The following is a 16,441-nucleotide window of genomic DNA, read 5'->3' as shown; positions in this document are numbered from 1 at the left end:
TGAAGTGGACCCCGTAAGCCCCATTCGTGCAGCGTAGCAAGGATATGATGGTGCCAGGTGGTATCGTATGCCTTCCGAAGATCAAAGAAAACAGCAACTAGATGTTCTTGCCGAGTAAAAGCTGTATGAATAGCTGACTCTAGCGAGAATAAATTGTCAATCGCTGAGCGGCCCTGACAGAAGCCCCCCTGTTGCTGGGCGAGGAGGCCCTGAGCTTCGAGGATCCACATGAACCGCCGACTCACCATCCATTCCAGGAGTTTGCACATAACGTTGGTAAGGCTGATAGGGCAATAGCTATCAACCACCAGCGGATCTGCACCAGTTTTCAGCACCGGGATGGTAAAGCTATCATGCCAACGAGTTGGGAAAACACCCTCAGTCCAGATGCGGTTAAACAGGGCGAGTAATTCACCCTGACAGTGCGTCGAGAGATGGCGAAGAAACTGGTTGTGAATTCGGTCTGGACCTGGAGAGGCATCGGGGCAAGCTGTAAGGGCACTTTGGAACTCCCATTCACTAAACGGGGTGTTGTATCATTCCCAACAGTGCGTGTGAAACGACAACTGCGTATGCTCAGCCTGCTCTTTAATGGTGCGGAATTCTGCACTGTAGCCTGCTGTCGCGGAAATACGAGTGAAGTACTCTGCCAGATGTTCGGCGATGGCAATTTGGTCAGTACAAAGTGTACCCCGACGAGAAAGGCAAGGGACAGACGCATGAGAACGAAAGCCAAAAATGCGCCGAACCCGCGACCACACCTGAGATGGGGAGGTGCGAGAACCTATGGTGGCAACATATCATTCCCAGCAGTCCTGTTTGTTCCGCTGGATTAACCGCCGAGCCCGGGCCCACAGCCGTTTAAAGGCAACCGGATTCTCTAGGGAAGGATGACACCGGTGTTGTTGCAGGGCTCGTCGGCAGTCCCGGATAGCTTTTGCAATCTCTGGTGTCCACCAAGGGACTGACTTACGCCTTAGGGTACTGGAAGAGCAGGGGACAATTGCCTCGGCAGCAGAAACAATGGCCATAGTGACGGCCGAATATGTGCCATGAGTCAAGCTAAAATATGTGGGAGCACCAGCGTTAAGGAGGCAGATGTCCTGCTGTGCCAAGAGGGCCTCAACGTTCCTACCCTGGCCCGAGATCTGGGCCCCACCCCATAAAGGGTGGCGGGCATTGAAGTCCCCCAAAAGAAAGAACGGCGGGGAGGCAGCTGGGCGAACAAGGCAGCTAGGTCGACAAGAGGGACAATCTTATACGGGGTGGGGGGTAGAGGGAACAGATGGTAAGCTCCATTCCTGCCCGGTTTCTAACAACCACCGCCTTAAGAGCCGTGTGAAGTGACAATGGGGCACTAGGAACAGTGGCAAGAACATAAACACAGACACTGCCAGACACCCTGTCATATTCTACGCAGTTCTTATAGTAACCCCGGTAGCCACAGAGGGAGGGGGTCCGCCGAACAGGAAACCGTGTTTCCTGTAGGGCCAGGGAAGCGGCACAAAAGCTGTTTCAACTCAGCAAGGTGGTGGAAAAAACCACAGCAATTCCATTGAAGGATAATAGTATCCGACTGAAGACATGAAAGAACCTGGGGTGGGAGGGGGGGGGGGGGGGGGGTGATAGGTTATGCCTTAGAAGTGCTCACCGCCACTTCCATAGGAGTTGTGGGTCGAGCAACATCTAGCTCCTGAGGGGACGCTAGATGCTCTACATCATCTTCAGGTGCAGTGGAACTTTCCTGTCTCTATGTCCTTCTCCTTTTGCTTTTTCTTCTTTTTGGTAGGGTCCCGTTTGTCCTTCGTTTTATCAGGCTGGGTGGGCTTTTCCGACCCAGTCTCAAGGACCGAGGAAGACCTGGAAGCCCTACGGCCCTCAGGTGGTGGCTTTTTCAGCCACTGGCTGACATCTGGAGGGCCAGTAACCGTGGAAGGGAGGGCACCAAGCGATCCCTTCCGCGCGAGGGGAGCCGGAGGCAGCAGGCATTTCTCCGGCTCAGAGGTGGGGACTTAAGTCCCCAAAGAAGGAGGGGTTGTTACTCCCGATGTTGACAACAGGGGAGCAACGAAAGAGGGTGTTCCCCAACTACCTGGGGGACAGGAATACCGTATTTACTCGAATCTAAGCCGCACTTTTTTTCCGGTTTTTGTAATCCAAAAAACCGCCTGCGGCTTAGAATCGAGTGCAAAGCAAGCGGAAGTTCTGAAAAATGTTGGTAGGTGCCGCCACAACTAATTTCTGCCGTCGAATATATGTAGCGCTACACAGGCATGCTTTGTAGGCAACGATATAAATACTGGCGCCAAAACCTCTGCGTCAGTAAATAAATAAAAAAAGGGTGGAAGACGAGCTTTTTTTTCTCCGCCCTGAGTTTCGACCACTGCATTTTCATACATTATCCAACTTAGTAAATACAAATTCCGTATTGTTCATCTTCGAAAGTAGCAGAATTTCAATGTACTACGAAAATTCGACTGGCAAGACTGTTGCTAATAGGAACCTGATGAAATGCGAATCACATGCAGTATTCTCTTCACCATAAGAATAATACGAATATAAACATTTTGCCATGTATTCTTTCATGTTTGTTGCTATCTCATTTAAATCCTGTCTGCCTAATACACTACGAAACTAGAGTGAGACAACAGCAAACGCGGAAGAAAATACGTATCATGTCCTGTTTATATTCGTATTATTTTTATGCCTCATAGTGATACAGTCAGAAATGAAGCACGGCAACTGTCTAGATTTTTAAATCTAAAATGACTAATTTCTGTGCAGAATTTGATGTACTAAAGAAGCGGGCGCAAAGATTTTCAAATGGAGAAAAATTTTCGCCTAACTCTCGTTCAGAACATGTTCTATCATACGCAGTCTATTATTTGGTTCTTGTTGATCATTATCAAAGAAAGCAGCAGTGTAAGTAACAACAAGTAGCAGTCGCTTGCCATTGTTTCGCTAATGAGACAATTCCTCTCTTTTTTTAATCGTAAGCGGCGGTAGCGCGCACAAAAGCAAGCCATGCCGCGGGCGGCGACAGGCCGTAACCACGCACTATCAGATGCGACAAACAATGCATGACACAGTACAGTAATGCATTTTCATCTTATAGTGATGTAAACACCTATAACAAAGAAAACGGCACTTATCAGATCAAAGCAAAATAGCAATCGATTCAAACCAGACGAAGCACGTGAAAAAGGAAGGGTATCCGTATAAATACGGATGGAGCGCCTGACGCATAGCAATGGCTACCTGGTAAAGCTTAACTGCTAAGCTTACTACTCGAACCAAACTATTGTAGCTGTATCGTCTTTCATTCGACTTAAATTGAGTCTCGTATTACAATGGACCAACTTTGTTTCGAGTTGAAGGTGCAGCCTAGGACTTTTCTCTCCCCTTGAATTTCGAGTCTCATATTTCAGGTGCGGCTTAGATTCGAGTGCGGCTTAGATTCGAGTAAATACGGTAGATGGCTGGGCTGGAGGGCCGACAAAAAGCGGCTGAGGTTGGGGGCTCGTCGCCAGGGATGGCAACATCGAAGCTGCTGCAGCAAACGTCGATGAAATGCGCACAGGGTGAAGTCGGTCATACTTGCATTTAGCCTCTGTGTTAGCGAGACTATCCAAGGTCTTATACTCCATAATCTTCCGTTCTTTTTGATAAACCATGCAGTCTGAAGAGCAAGGTGAATGTTTCTGTCTGCAGTTGACATAAACAGAGGGCGGCGAACACGGGACTTTGGGGGTGGGAGGCACGTCCACAATCCTGACAGGTAGGGTTGGCGTCACATCTCTATGACATATGCGCAAACCTCGACCACTTAAAGCAGCACATGGGAGGAGCGACGTAAGGCTTAACACCACATTGATATATCATCACCTTGACCTTCTCGGGCAGGGTGTCTCCCTCAAAAGCCAAGATGAAGGCGCCGGTGGCGACCCTACTATCTATAGGTCCCCTGAAGTCACGTCGTACAAAGTGGACATTCCAGATTTGCACGGAGCTCTTCGTCAGACTGCAACAACAGGTCACGATGAAAAATAAGTTCCTGAACCATATCGAGGCTCTTATGAGGCGTAATGGAGACTGCAACATCACCGAGCTTGTCACAGGCAAGCAATGCCCGTGACTGTGCTGGGGATGCTGTCTGTAAGAGGATTGCTCCAAGCCTCACTTTAGACATGCCCTCAACTTCTCCGAACTTGTCCTCTAAATTTTCCACAAAAAACTGAGGCTTTGTGGTCAGCAATGAGTCCCCATCTGTTCGGCTGCAAACCAGAAATCGAGGAGAATACGTCTCACCAGGTAATTTAGACTGCCGTTCCTCCCCTGGTGTAGGCAGGGAAGGGAACGATTGGGGGTCATACTGTAAAGCATTGAACTTTCCATTCGTAGAGACTCGTGCTTGCGCACTATTCGTATTTGTTTCATGGTGGTCCCACGAGCAGCTAGGGGAAGGAATATCCATACAGACAGAGCCCCACTTGCCTGGGTAAGCCTAATACAATCGGGGGGCAGCAGGTTCCCCAGAGGTCGCCCACTTTGAACTGTTCTACCACAACAGCCATGCGTCTCCTCGGCGCGCAGCACACCTTGAGATTGAGGGGTTTTTATAGAGGTTTATACCATCCTCGCGACCCAGGCAGTTAAGCCAAGATCCCCGGGCTCTGTACCGTACAACGTTCCACCATCACGCCTTACAGTGGTTGTTGAAGCACGCTCAGAGCTTACGGTATTGAGGAATGGTGGCGCTTCCCAGTCCCCAGCTCGGGGACCCTGGCGTCGCCAGGCCCGTACCCAGCAACTAAATGCTGAGCCCCCTGAGGGGACCCTACAGAGGCAGGCAGACATTATGCTCAGAAACAAGATACTTTGTAACGTGTAATGTTCTCACATCAGTACTGTATAGAAGCAAAATCCACTATTTACTCAGGGGTGGGGGGTGCAGCTGTCTTCCCAGGTTCCATCAAAACCACATCCTCAAAAATCACTATGTATTCAGAAGAGAAACAATCAAATATTTGTGACAGCAAAGATATAAGTTTCACATACCACAGACAATTGCAAAGTTTAGAGTAAGTGTAACAAACTTTTTAGGTAGCTATCTTAAGTCAACAAAAATTCATAATTTTCCTTAGTCAGTATACATCAAAAAATGTATCTTTCCCAAGGAGCCTCCAGTAAAAAGGGGGGTTGTTATGGCAGTGTTTTACATATCTGTCTGTTCACGTACCAATAAAGCTAAACAGCAGTAGTGACAAACACGAAAAGTTACAGTTTCTTGAAAGTTATTTGTGAATTGTAGTATTTTGTAATATTATCTACTGTTTATATGTGTTCCTATGTTGATGTGGCCTTGTAAACTATCCAAAATAGCCATAAAACATTTATCTTTAAAGTTTGTTTTTTCTTCTAACAGCAAATGCACCACCTCTCCTCTGAACATCAGCATGCACATATACTGTTGTCAAACGAAAATGAGACTTACAGAAAAAAAATAAGGAAAAGTAATAATCTTAACTGTTAATAGATTTATCCCACTATGAGACAAGACAGTGTTTTCATTGAAAAATGTTTCCAGTTGCCTATGGAACCATGACTACCTGGATGCGAACCTCTTCATCCATCAGCTAATTGACAGCCATGAATGTCTTTCCTAATGGCTCCAAACATATAGAAATTGCATGCAGAGGATCTGGACTATATAGAAGTTGTGTAAGGGCTTTTCAGCCAAACATCAACAGTGTAAGCAAACCAACATTTGCAAAATGTGGATCAGTGCTGTCATGGCTAGAGATCTTATGCACACAAGAACTGATGAATATCACTGGAAGTTCTGCCAGGCTCGAACTCTTACAGGTATTAGTGAAATGCTGCAAGGAATGTGGGGAATGGGCAAGGTGTACTACATTAGTAGTGTGTGGATAAGGTCAGAATTTAGGTCTGATTCGTAAGGAGACCCAGGCTGAAATCCCCGTCCGGCATGAATCTTCAACTTCCCCGTGGTCTTCAATCAATGCCCATTTGCAGCCAATGTCTGTAATTCCTTTGTGTCTTTGTGAGACTTTTGAAAGGTAACAACACTGTATGTAAGAATGCCACAATGGCAGGAAATGTAATGAAGGCCTACAGACGATCAACTCTTAGTTCTGAGACTACCAGCTATCTACAGGTTAAAAGTAACATGCAATGCAGTATAGAAATCTAGGGAAAGTCCTGTTATACTTCTGCTCCACAATTAATAAAAAATAAAAAATGTAAACCTAAGAACCACGAACTGTCTGTATGTCAAAGAGAACCACATGAAAATATTCATGGGGAAAAGCCGATGCCAGACTGAATCATTGGAATAACATTAAGGAAATGTTTTTTCTCCATGAATCAGATGCCTTACAAAACCCTCACTCAACTAATGCAAAGTCCACGTTGAAATGTTAACAATATTATGGAAAGGATAAAATGCTACTCAGTTGCTGCCAGGCACAATGAAAAGACTGTTATAAAAATAAGCTTTCAGCCAAAGCATTCTTCAGGAACCCTAAAGTGAATTGTGGGGTATAATAATAGATTTAGAAACTGAGTGTTAATTAAGACCACAGACCATTACACTAAAATTACATGCTACTACTGTATAACCAAATATACAACTGGCCTGTACTTATGTTGAGTAGGTGAAATTCCAATTGCTGCCGGTAGACACCTATGGATATATATATATTTTAAAAAAATCTAGGTTTCAGAACTGTTTGTCTCTTACTCATGGAGGAAAGAAGGGTAGGTTGAAGAAGGTTAGAATGGAGGGGCAAGCTCACTCAGAGTCCAGGACGAGAGCGGCCCACCTGTCGTCAACATCCTCCTCCTACTTTAATGTTGTCTCTCAGCTGTACTTCGAATTCTGAACCCTGAAGGTAAGTTCCAATCAGCCATTCTGTTTCCTTGTAATTAAAAACATTAGGAGTATAACGAGGAGACAGGTCATACAATGAAGACAGAGATGACTCAAGAATTTATAGCATGGAACATTCTGTGGGTTGCTACTACAGTGGTATCAATACCGCGAAGAACCAGCTGATACTGCCATATGAATCACATTCAGCATTAAGAAAATAGCTACACAACATGCATCTGGTCATTTATGACTAAAGCTACCATGTTAAAACTATAATCTGCTTGCTACAGAACTAGTAAACCAATTATTTCTGTCTCAAGTGAATGAAGTGTACACTCTGGGGCAATCTGCATTCTCCACAACAACACACTGTTGGTCTACTTCCACGCAAACAACAGCTGTATGTTTACATAATTTATTACTGCACAGTTTTCCTTCTTGTGTCATCTGTTCAACAAGACCTGTATTCAAATAACTTACGGGAATGCAGCCTGGTGACATTGTTGACAACCGCCCATATTTCAACAGGAGCACACCCTGCCACTTTCAAGATAAAATTGCAGCAAATAAGCGCTGGGCAAAGGAATTTTAAACCTGTTTTCAGAAAAACTCCAGAAAGCTCTCTCTCTCTCTCTCTCTCTCTCTCTCTCTCTCTCTCTCTCTCTCTCTAGCAAGGGAAAGACGAGGATGCAATGCAGAATTTAAACAAAACTACAATCTATTTGCAAGGTTAATTGCGAATTTAATTTCAACAGCTTCTTTAATAACACTATCCCAACAGCTGGAAGTGCATGCTGGTGACCCATTATTGTTATATTCCATAAGACGACCAGAGACAAGACAATGTTCTGCAACATCAGATTTGCTTGACTGTCTTGAGCATGTGTGGCATTTATGCTCAGCTCATGCACTGCATTTTTACTTCAAGAATGGCAAGGTATGATCCTGTCTAAATATTGGTGGTTGTTGATGACGTCTCCTGGAAGCATTCCTGTAAGTTATTTGAATGTCGTATACACCAGGAGAAACTCGGGCCCGACAAGATCTAAATTTTATCATTTGATCTTCATCTTCTAAGTGTCCCAGATGGAATCTGAGTGCCAGATTCATTCCCACTGCTTCGTTATAGTATTTAACAAATGGTTAGCATGTAAGTTCTTAGGACTCTATTAGCTCTGGGCAGTTCCTTAGTTCCTTTCCACTTATCAAAAGTGATAACAATTAAAACAGACATACAGAGAACATTTCATGCTATCTGTACATGGGTGACATATAAACTGGATACAGTACATCAAATAGCATAATATATGACAAAAAAATCTGGTAATTCAACAATCTTGTCAACAAACTCCTTGGGAATAGGAGATTGCACATTGCCATGCATAGTTTTACAAAAATATTCAGCATGCCTTTAGAAGTCTAAGTAACATCAAAAATTTTCTGAAGAGATGCTTTTAAAGGAAGAGCAATTTTGGATAACTGGCAGCAAATCATGAAAGGCTCAGAAACTCCAACAGTCTGTCAGTTACACAACTTAAGTTTTTCAGTGTGTGTGTGTGTGTGTGTGTGTGTGTGTGTGTGTGTGTGGGGGGGGGGGGGGGGGGGGGGATGATGGACGGACAGGAGGCAAAGCAAGCTTGAGACAAATTGACTGCCAGTGTACAAAGGATTGATTTTCATCTAGTTTTGAGTTCAAAAGAAATTCTGAGGTGTGCATTTTTAAGAGGGTGCCAATTACTGTGTGAACAGACTATGGGTAAAGCATTTGCATGTTTTAATTAAGATGCTGAAGAATATTACAGCACGACTCTGTAAAGCACGCTTCTGTAAAGTTTGGAAGGTAGGAGACGAGGTATTGGCAGAAGTAAAGCTGTGAGTACCGGGCATGAGTCGTGCTTCGGTAGCTCAGTTGGTAGAGCACTTGCCCGCGAAAGGCAAAGGTCCCGAGTTCGAGTCTCGGTCGGGCACACAGTTTTAATCTGCCAGGAAGTTTCATATCAGCGCACACTCCGCTGCAGAGTGAAAGTCTCATTCTGGAAACTATGACAGTGCCTGTGGATACATTCAATACAATGCAGTGGTTACTAATGGAATTATAAATGTTTTTAAATCAAATATCTATTGTTAAAACCAAACAATCGAAGGTCCAGGTTGGAAAATCAGCAACATTATGGAAAGGATAGAGTTCTGCTCAAGGACGACACACAGTTCCAGACAGGCACATCAAAAAGACTGTTACAAATTGAGCTTTTGCGCAAAGTACGCGCACACAAGACCGCTATCTCCGCACAGACTGCAACTGTGTTGTGTCAAACGAAAGCAGCAATCCAGAGTGGGACAGAGATAGTTACGTACATGTGAGGGAGAGAGAAGTGAGCACTGCCTGGCAGAGTGTGCAAGGACTGGATGGTGGCAGACCAAGGCTGCTATGGGCAATGTCTGGAGGCTGTGGGGGAGAGAGGGTGGGTTGGAATGGGGAGCAGAAAAGGAGAGGAGCAGAGAAGCAGAAAAGATTGGCGAGTGTGTTCGCACAGAGCAGTGCACAACGAGTGTGAGGGGACACGAATTAGGAGGAAGTGGTAGGACATAGAGGGGTTGAAACTGTTGAGTGGAGGGTGTGAGGACAGTAGCTCACCAAAAGTTGCGGCCGGAATGATTTCGTAAGTGCAAACATGTACTGTAACGATAACCGCCATCTGCGGGGTTCAGAAAAGGTGGTGGTGGAGGGAGGGGCCAGATGGTCCGGATTATGAAGCATGAAATCAAGCATGTTATGTTCAGCTGCATGTTGTGCCATAGGATGCTCCACTTTGCTCTTAGCCACAGTTTGGGAATGGGCACTCATCCTGGTGGACAGCCAGTTGATCATCATAACAATATGAAAAGCTGTTCAATGACTGCAGCAGAGCTGGTGTAAGACATGGCTGCTTTCACAGGTGGCCTGGCATCTGATGGGGAAAAGTAAGCCTGTGACAAGTGGAATAGGAAGTGCTGGGTTGTTGAACTGGGCAGTTCTTGCACCTTGGTCTTCCACAGGGATTTGATTTAGAGTAGCATAGGGGTGGAATAGGATGTTATGGAGGTTGGATGGGTGAAAGACTACCACTATAGGAGGGGTGGGAAGGATCTTGGGAATGATGTCCCTCATTTCAGGGCATGATGATAGATAAGGCCCTGATGGAGGATGTGGTTCGGTTGTTCCAGTCCAGGGTGGTACTTGGTGTCTAAGATTGTGCTCCCTTGTAGCTCATTCTTAGGGGCAGTGGGAGGACCGAGGGCATGTGGGAATATGGAACGAAAAATCTGTTTGTGGTCTAGGTCTGGGGGTAGTGCCTGTCAAGGCCTTTGTGAGACCTTCAACCTACTGGGTAAGGGAGTTCTTGCCACTGCAGATATGCCATCCCCAGGTGGCCAAGTTGTATGCAAGGGATAATTTTGTGTTGAAGGGATGGAGACTGTCGAAATGCAGGTACTGTCCGTAGTTGGTAGTTTAATGTGGACAGAGTTATGGGTGGAGCGGTCACAGATGGTCAACATCTAGGAAGGTGCACACACGATTAAGGCCCTAGCCTCTAGATGGCCCGTAAACACACTGGGATAGGAGAGTGTGTATGGCTGTCTCACAGATTTGTTTGTATACCTTTCCTTCAAAGTAGTAGTAGTTGCGTGTTAGGATAAAGTTACTAAGGTGTATGAGGAATGAGGTAGTACACCTGAAGTATGAAGGATGTTAAGAGAGAAGTAGTGTTCAATACCAGAAAGACCATGGGCATGAGGGATGTTGGTGTATAGAGAATTGGCATCCACAGTGACAAATAGAGATCCAGAGGCAAAGTGATGGGAACATATTCTCCATCACTTTTAGAAGATCTCAAAATCACTTCTGTCTATTTTAGATGTGTTTTAAAACCACTTTTGTGAATTTAAAAGGATTTTAAAGGTTGTAAAAGAACTTTATGCTTACTGTGCAAACATACAGTCATACTATTTGAACCTCATGTAAAAGCCATATAAACTGTCAAATTATTACTGCCAAATACCGAATATTACACTAAAGGGTACTGTTGAAAATTAGCGGAAGTATATTAATGCTGTGCTATGATGAGGCCTCACAAACACAGATGGAGCCTCTCAAATGCTCCAACCACATTCAACTAATGGGTGACAATCTATAGTAGGCACTGTGTTAAGGACGAAATGTTCAAAGTTGAACAGTTGTTAATACGTCAAAATGCACAAACATTAATTCACTGATCATTTCAGAAACACTCAGGTATTTTGTAACCACTGCAGTGAACTACTGTGATTTGAAATACAGAATGTCAAGACACTGTTTATCTAGCTTAATATTTATATTTTACATTTTTATTAATGATAAATAGTAACACTGAAAACAGCTGCCGATCCTTTTACCAGCACAATGTTGGAATTCCATAAACACAAACTTTCCCCATGCAGTGCTCTTCAGTGTCACACAAATACCTATGTAATGTTCTGCATTGTTTACACTGCAGAGGGCTTCATTACATTCCTCTCAAAGTTTGCACATGTTAAATGTCCTTGCTTATGATTTTTATGCGACTACTATAAATTGCACATATATTTATGCAATAAAGGGCACGAGTAAAATGTGCAGGCCTTACCTACTTAAGCTTGAAGAAGTAATACCAGTCAGTGACAAAAAAATGCGAGTATGTTCCTGTTTATTTAAAAGACTTATTGAGAAGTGGGATACCAGCTGCCTCATTCTACATTCCTCAGCACCTTTAAAAATTTTCCCAAAAATTTTAGCATGCGAACAAATTTGCAGTTTTTTATGCTGAGAGAGGACAAAACACTAGCAGTAGCAGTGGCAGAGACAGAAAAGTAATAGATACTGGAAGATATTACACAGGAAACAATGGCAGTGTGGGAAAAAGAGAGGGAACAGTGGTAGTGGAACATAGCTGACCATGATGCAACACTGCTATGAAAAGATTGAAGCAGGCACTACCAGAATGGGGTGGGGATGGGGGTAGAGGAGGAATAAAAAGAAACAGAAAATGGCAATGGAGGAGAGCCAGTGATAATGAGAGAGAGAGCATATGACAATGACAAGGAAGGGAAGGATAGTGACAGTGAGGAGAGAGACAGCAGTAGTAGGAAGGAAGGAAGGAATGGCATATTAGCAGGAAGAGACAGAGCAAGGGTATGAGGGACTTCCAATGATGGACTAATGGGCATGAATGAGTTAGGGGAGTTGCGGGAGTTTAAGGGGGAAAAAAAATGTTCACACGTTAAAATGTTTGGGAAAATTTTTAAAGGGGCTGATGAATGTAGACTGAGGCAGCTGGTTCTCCACTTTTCAGGCAGTCTTTTAAACAAACAGGAACACACTTGTGTTCTGACAGAAGCATTTTTCTGCTGGTTCCCTTCTTTTCCATGTAACTTTTATGAAAAGCAATGTATTGGTCAATAAAATTTAGATAGTTTACTTATGTGAAACTGAAATAACACGAAACTAATTATACACCTCAGACTGGATTTTATGTGTAAAAAATTTTTGCATGTGCTTCAGTACTACAGCATGGGGTTCACAGATGATAAAGTAGTCACTTTATTGCCTAGTTCACCGTGCTACATCACTTTATGAACTACATTTTCGCCTCTCACCAGGTTTTAAGTGTACATGTAGCGTAACTTTGAATCTTTATATCTCTAAAACTGATACAGATATGAGGAAAATTTTCAAAGTTGTACAAGACTGGGATCTTAGGAATACATCATAAAAACTACAGCCATTTCCTGTGCATAGCCATCTCCGAACCTGCATCTGAGTTTTGGTCTGCTGGTGATGGTGAAAATACAGAAAATAATCACTTTTTTCAGTTTTTTTTTTTTAGGAACTGCCCATGAACTAATGGAGCCTCCTGATGTCCACATCAAACGGTTAAGATTCTGTACAGCATAATTTATGGAGAAAACATGAATTACTGCATTAGTAACAAACACAACAAATACTCAACTTTGCTCTCAGTAAGTGAGGAAGTGTGAGCAGAGAAACTGGATTCATTACTTATTTCTATCTTCTGTTCTCTTGTGGAAAAAAAGTTTTAAAATGCACACTTTCTGTGAAAATAAACTTAATTACAGTTGACATACCCATTTCAGCAGAACAAACAATACTTCCCCTCAAAATCAATCAAAATAGAGAACATTATGTGCTTGCTGTATGAAAACAGAAGTAAGCCTTATTGTTATTATGAAGTACTTATCTGAAGCGTAACAGACTGTAGAAAACAACGTAAGTAATGATACTGACTTTAACATGGATCTGATGCTTCAGCATGGCTGCTCGCAAAATCAACATACGGGTCCTCCTCTGATACTCGCGTCCTACAGCCAGTGACTTCTCAAATGTTGTACTCCTCTGATCAATTTCTTTTGCATAAAGTATCTGTAAAACAATTAAACAGATTATATATAATCTCAAGGTGAGAATAAAAAAGGAGGACACAGAATCATTGAAGAGAGAGAGAGAGAGAGAGAGAGAGAGAGAGAGAGAGAGAGAGAGAGAGAGAAGTGACACACACACACACACACACACACACACGCGCGGAGAAATGAATCTAGGAATATATTACACCCCCCCTAGGTATCACTCTTGTTCGGATCATGAAGACAAGATTAGACCAAGTACAGCACGTACAGAGGTGTTCATAGAGGCCTGAAGAGTGTACATGTATGTAGATATTAAAACATCTGAACACGCTCACCAAACAGACCAGGCACAGCGTTCACTACATCGCTTGTGCAAGCAAACTAATTCATTATTGGAATATACATAATTGTAAACGTACACGCATAGGACAGGTTATTAAGGTATCTGGCTAACCAAACAATACAAGTGTGGCAATTGTGTAAGGCCCGAGCAGAACAGCTGAGACAGCTGCAATTCTTTGTAGGGTTAAATGTAAATACACTAATTACACTCAAATACACAATTTCACAAATAATCACGCCTTTCAGAGAAAGTGGTAGTGTGAATGAATACGAATGTTCCGGCCAACCTGTGGTATTACATGAGACCTCATCAGAAAATATACATCAATCTTTGCTAAGGTCACCAAAAAAGTCTATACCAAAACTGTGTCAGCAAACTGGAATATCTTATGGAAATGTTCACAGAACTACAAAGAAGCCGAAACTCTGTTCATATCGCACTCACATTGTGCACAAGTTTCAAGAACATGACAGAGGATAAAGACTACATTACTGTCAGTGGATTTTGTGTTTTATTTGCAAAAGTGATGGGTGTTGATAACGACTTCTACTCTGATGAAACACGATTTCAGCTAAGTGCATCCAGAACAACTCATACTGCAATTCAGAAAAATCATTTTCCACAAGAACCCATTACATTCACTGAAGATTGAAGTACGGTGAGCGATTTTGTGCGAAATAATTGTATGCCCAATTTTTTTCTTGGAAAAGAAAACTGCTGCCTTATCAGGACACAATCATGCAATTGTCAGCATTGTCAGAGGCTTACGAACGACACTGCTGGCTGTAGCACGACGGGGAATAGCACCATGATGATACTGGGTGAATTATTTGGGGGAAGTGGAGAGTGAGGGTAAGGACATTATTTCACATTATCTATAGCAGCCTCAATTTCCAGATTTTTTTTCTTTGTGAACATCTGAAGGATTATGTATATAATGTTGTCATTGTTGTTGTTGTTGTGGTCTTTAGTCCAAAGACTGGTCTGATGTAGCTCTCCATGCTAATTTGTCCAATCAAGCCTCTTCATCTCCGAGTAACTAACTGCAACCTACATCCTTCTGAGTCTGCTTAGTATATTAGTCTCTTGGTCTCCTCCTATGATTTTTACCCTCCATGCTTCCCTGAAGTACTAAATTTATGATTCCTTGATGCCTCAGAACATGCCCTACCAACTGATCCCTTCTTCCAGTCAAGTTGTGTCACAGTTACATTCCAGACAAATACTATCAGAAAAGACTTACTGACATTTAAATCTATACACAATGTTAACAAATTACTGTTCTTCAGAAATGCTTTCCTTGTCATTGCCAGTCTGGATTTTATATCCTTTCTTCTTCAACCATCATCAGTTATTTTGCTTCCCAAATAATAAAACCTGTCTACTATACGTGTCTCATGTAATAATCTAATTCCCTTGGCATCACCCGATTTAATTCGACTACATTCCATTATCCACATTTTGCTTTTCTTGATGTTCATCTGATCTCCTCCTTTCAACACACTGTCCATTCTGTTTAACTGCTCTTCCAAGTCTTTTGTTGTCTCTGACAGAATTAAAATGTCATCAACAAACCTCAAAGTTTTTATTTCCTCTCTTTGGATTTTAATTCCTAATCCATATATTTTCTTTTGTTTCCTTTACTACTTGCTCGATATACAGATTGAATAACATTGGGGATAGGCTACAGCCCTGCCTCATTCCCTTCCCAACCACTGCTTCCCTTCCGTGCCCCTCAACTCTTAAATTGCCATCTGGTTTCTGTACAAATTGTAAATAGCCTTTCGCTTCCTGTCTTTAACCCTTGCACCTTCAGAATTTGAGAGTTTTCCAGTCAACATTGTCAAATGCTTTCTCTAAGTCTACAAATGCTATAAATGTAGGTTTGCCTTTCCTTAACATAGCTTCTGAGGTAAGACAGAGTCAGTACTGCATCAGGTGTTCAACATTTCTATGGAATCCAAACTGATGTTCCCCTATGTCTGTTTCTACCAATTTTTACGTTTGTCTATACCGAATTTGTGTTAGTATTTTGCAACCGTGACTCAGTAAAATGATAGTTCAGTAATTCTCACACCTGTTAGCACCTGCTTTCTTTGGAATTGGAATTGTCATTCTTCTTGAAGTCTGAAGGTATTTAGACTGGCTTTTACATCTTGGCAACCAGATGGCTGGCTCTCCCAAGGCTATCAGTAGTTCTAACGGAATGTTGACTACTCTTAAGACCTCGTTTCTACTTAGGTCTTTCAGTGCTCTGTCAAATTTTTCACGCTGTATAATACCTCCCATCACATCTTCATTGATGTCCTCTTCCCTTTCCATAACATTACCCTCAAGTACGTCACCCTTGTATAGACACTCTGTATGCTCCTTCCACCTTTCTGCTTTCCCTTCTTTGCTTAGAACTGGTTTTCCCTCTGAACTCTTGATAGTCATACGAGTGGTTCTCTTTTTTCCAAAGGTCTCTTTAATTTTCCTGTAGGCATTATCTATCTTACCCCTAGTGAGATATGTGTCTACATCATTACATTTGTCCTCTAACCATCCCTGCTTAGCCATTTTGCACTTCCTGTCGATCTAATTTCTGAGACGTTTGTATTGATTCTTGCCTGCTTCATTTACTGCATTTTTATGTTTTCTCCTTTCATCAAGTAACTTGCATACCTCTTGTGTTACACAAGGATTTCTACCAGTCCTCATCTTTTTACCTACTTGATCCTCTGCTGCCTTCACTATTTCATCTCTCGGAGCTACCCATGCTTCTTGTACTGTATTCCTTTCCC

At 42.8% G+C, this 16,441-nt stretch overlaps 1 protein-coding gene across 2 annotated transcripts in view; it reads right to left on the bottom strand.

Moving 5' to 3' along the window:
- LOC124605429 (COP9 signalosome complex subunit 1) overlaps positions 1 to 16,441 on the bottom strand; it is a 96,436-nt gene that overhangs the window by 7,131 nt on the left and 72,864 nt on the right. For both annotated transcript variants that reach the window (XM_047137089.1, XM_047137088.1), the window contains exon 10: positions 13,197 to 13,331. In XM_047137089.1, coding sequence (XP_046993045.1) covers positions 13,197 to 13,331 — 135 coding nt within the window. The remainder of the gene's footprint in view (positions 1 to 13,196; positions 13,332 to 16,441) is intronic.

Source organism: Schistocerca americana, chromosome 3 (genome assembly GCF_021461395.2).
Source record: "Schistocerca americana isolate TAMUIC-IGC-003095 chromosome 3, iqSchAmer2.1, whole genome shotgun sequence".
Lineage (NCBI taxonomy): Eukaryota > Metazoa > Arthropoda > Insecta > Orthoptera > Acrididae > Schistocerca > Schistocerca americana.
The sequence above is the reverse complement of the archived record's forward strand: the minus strand, read 5'-3'. Positions and strand labels throughout refer to the sequence as shown.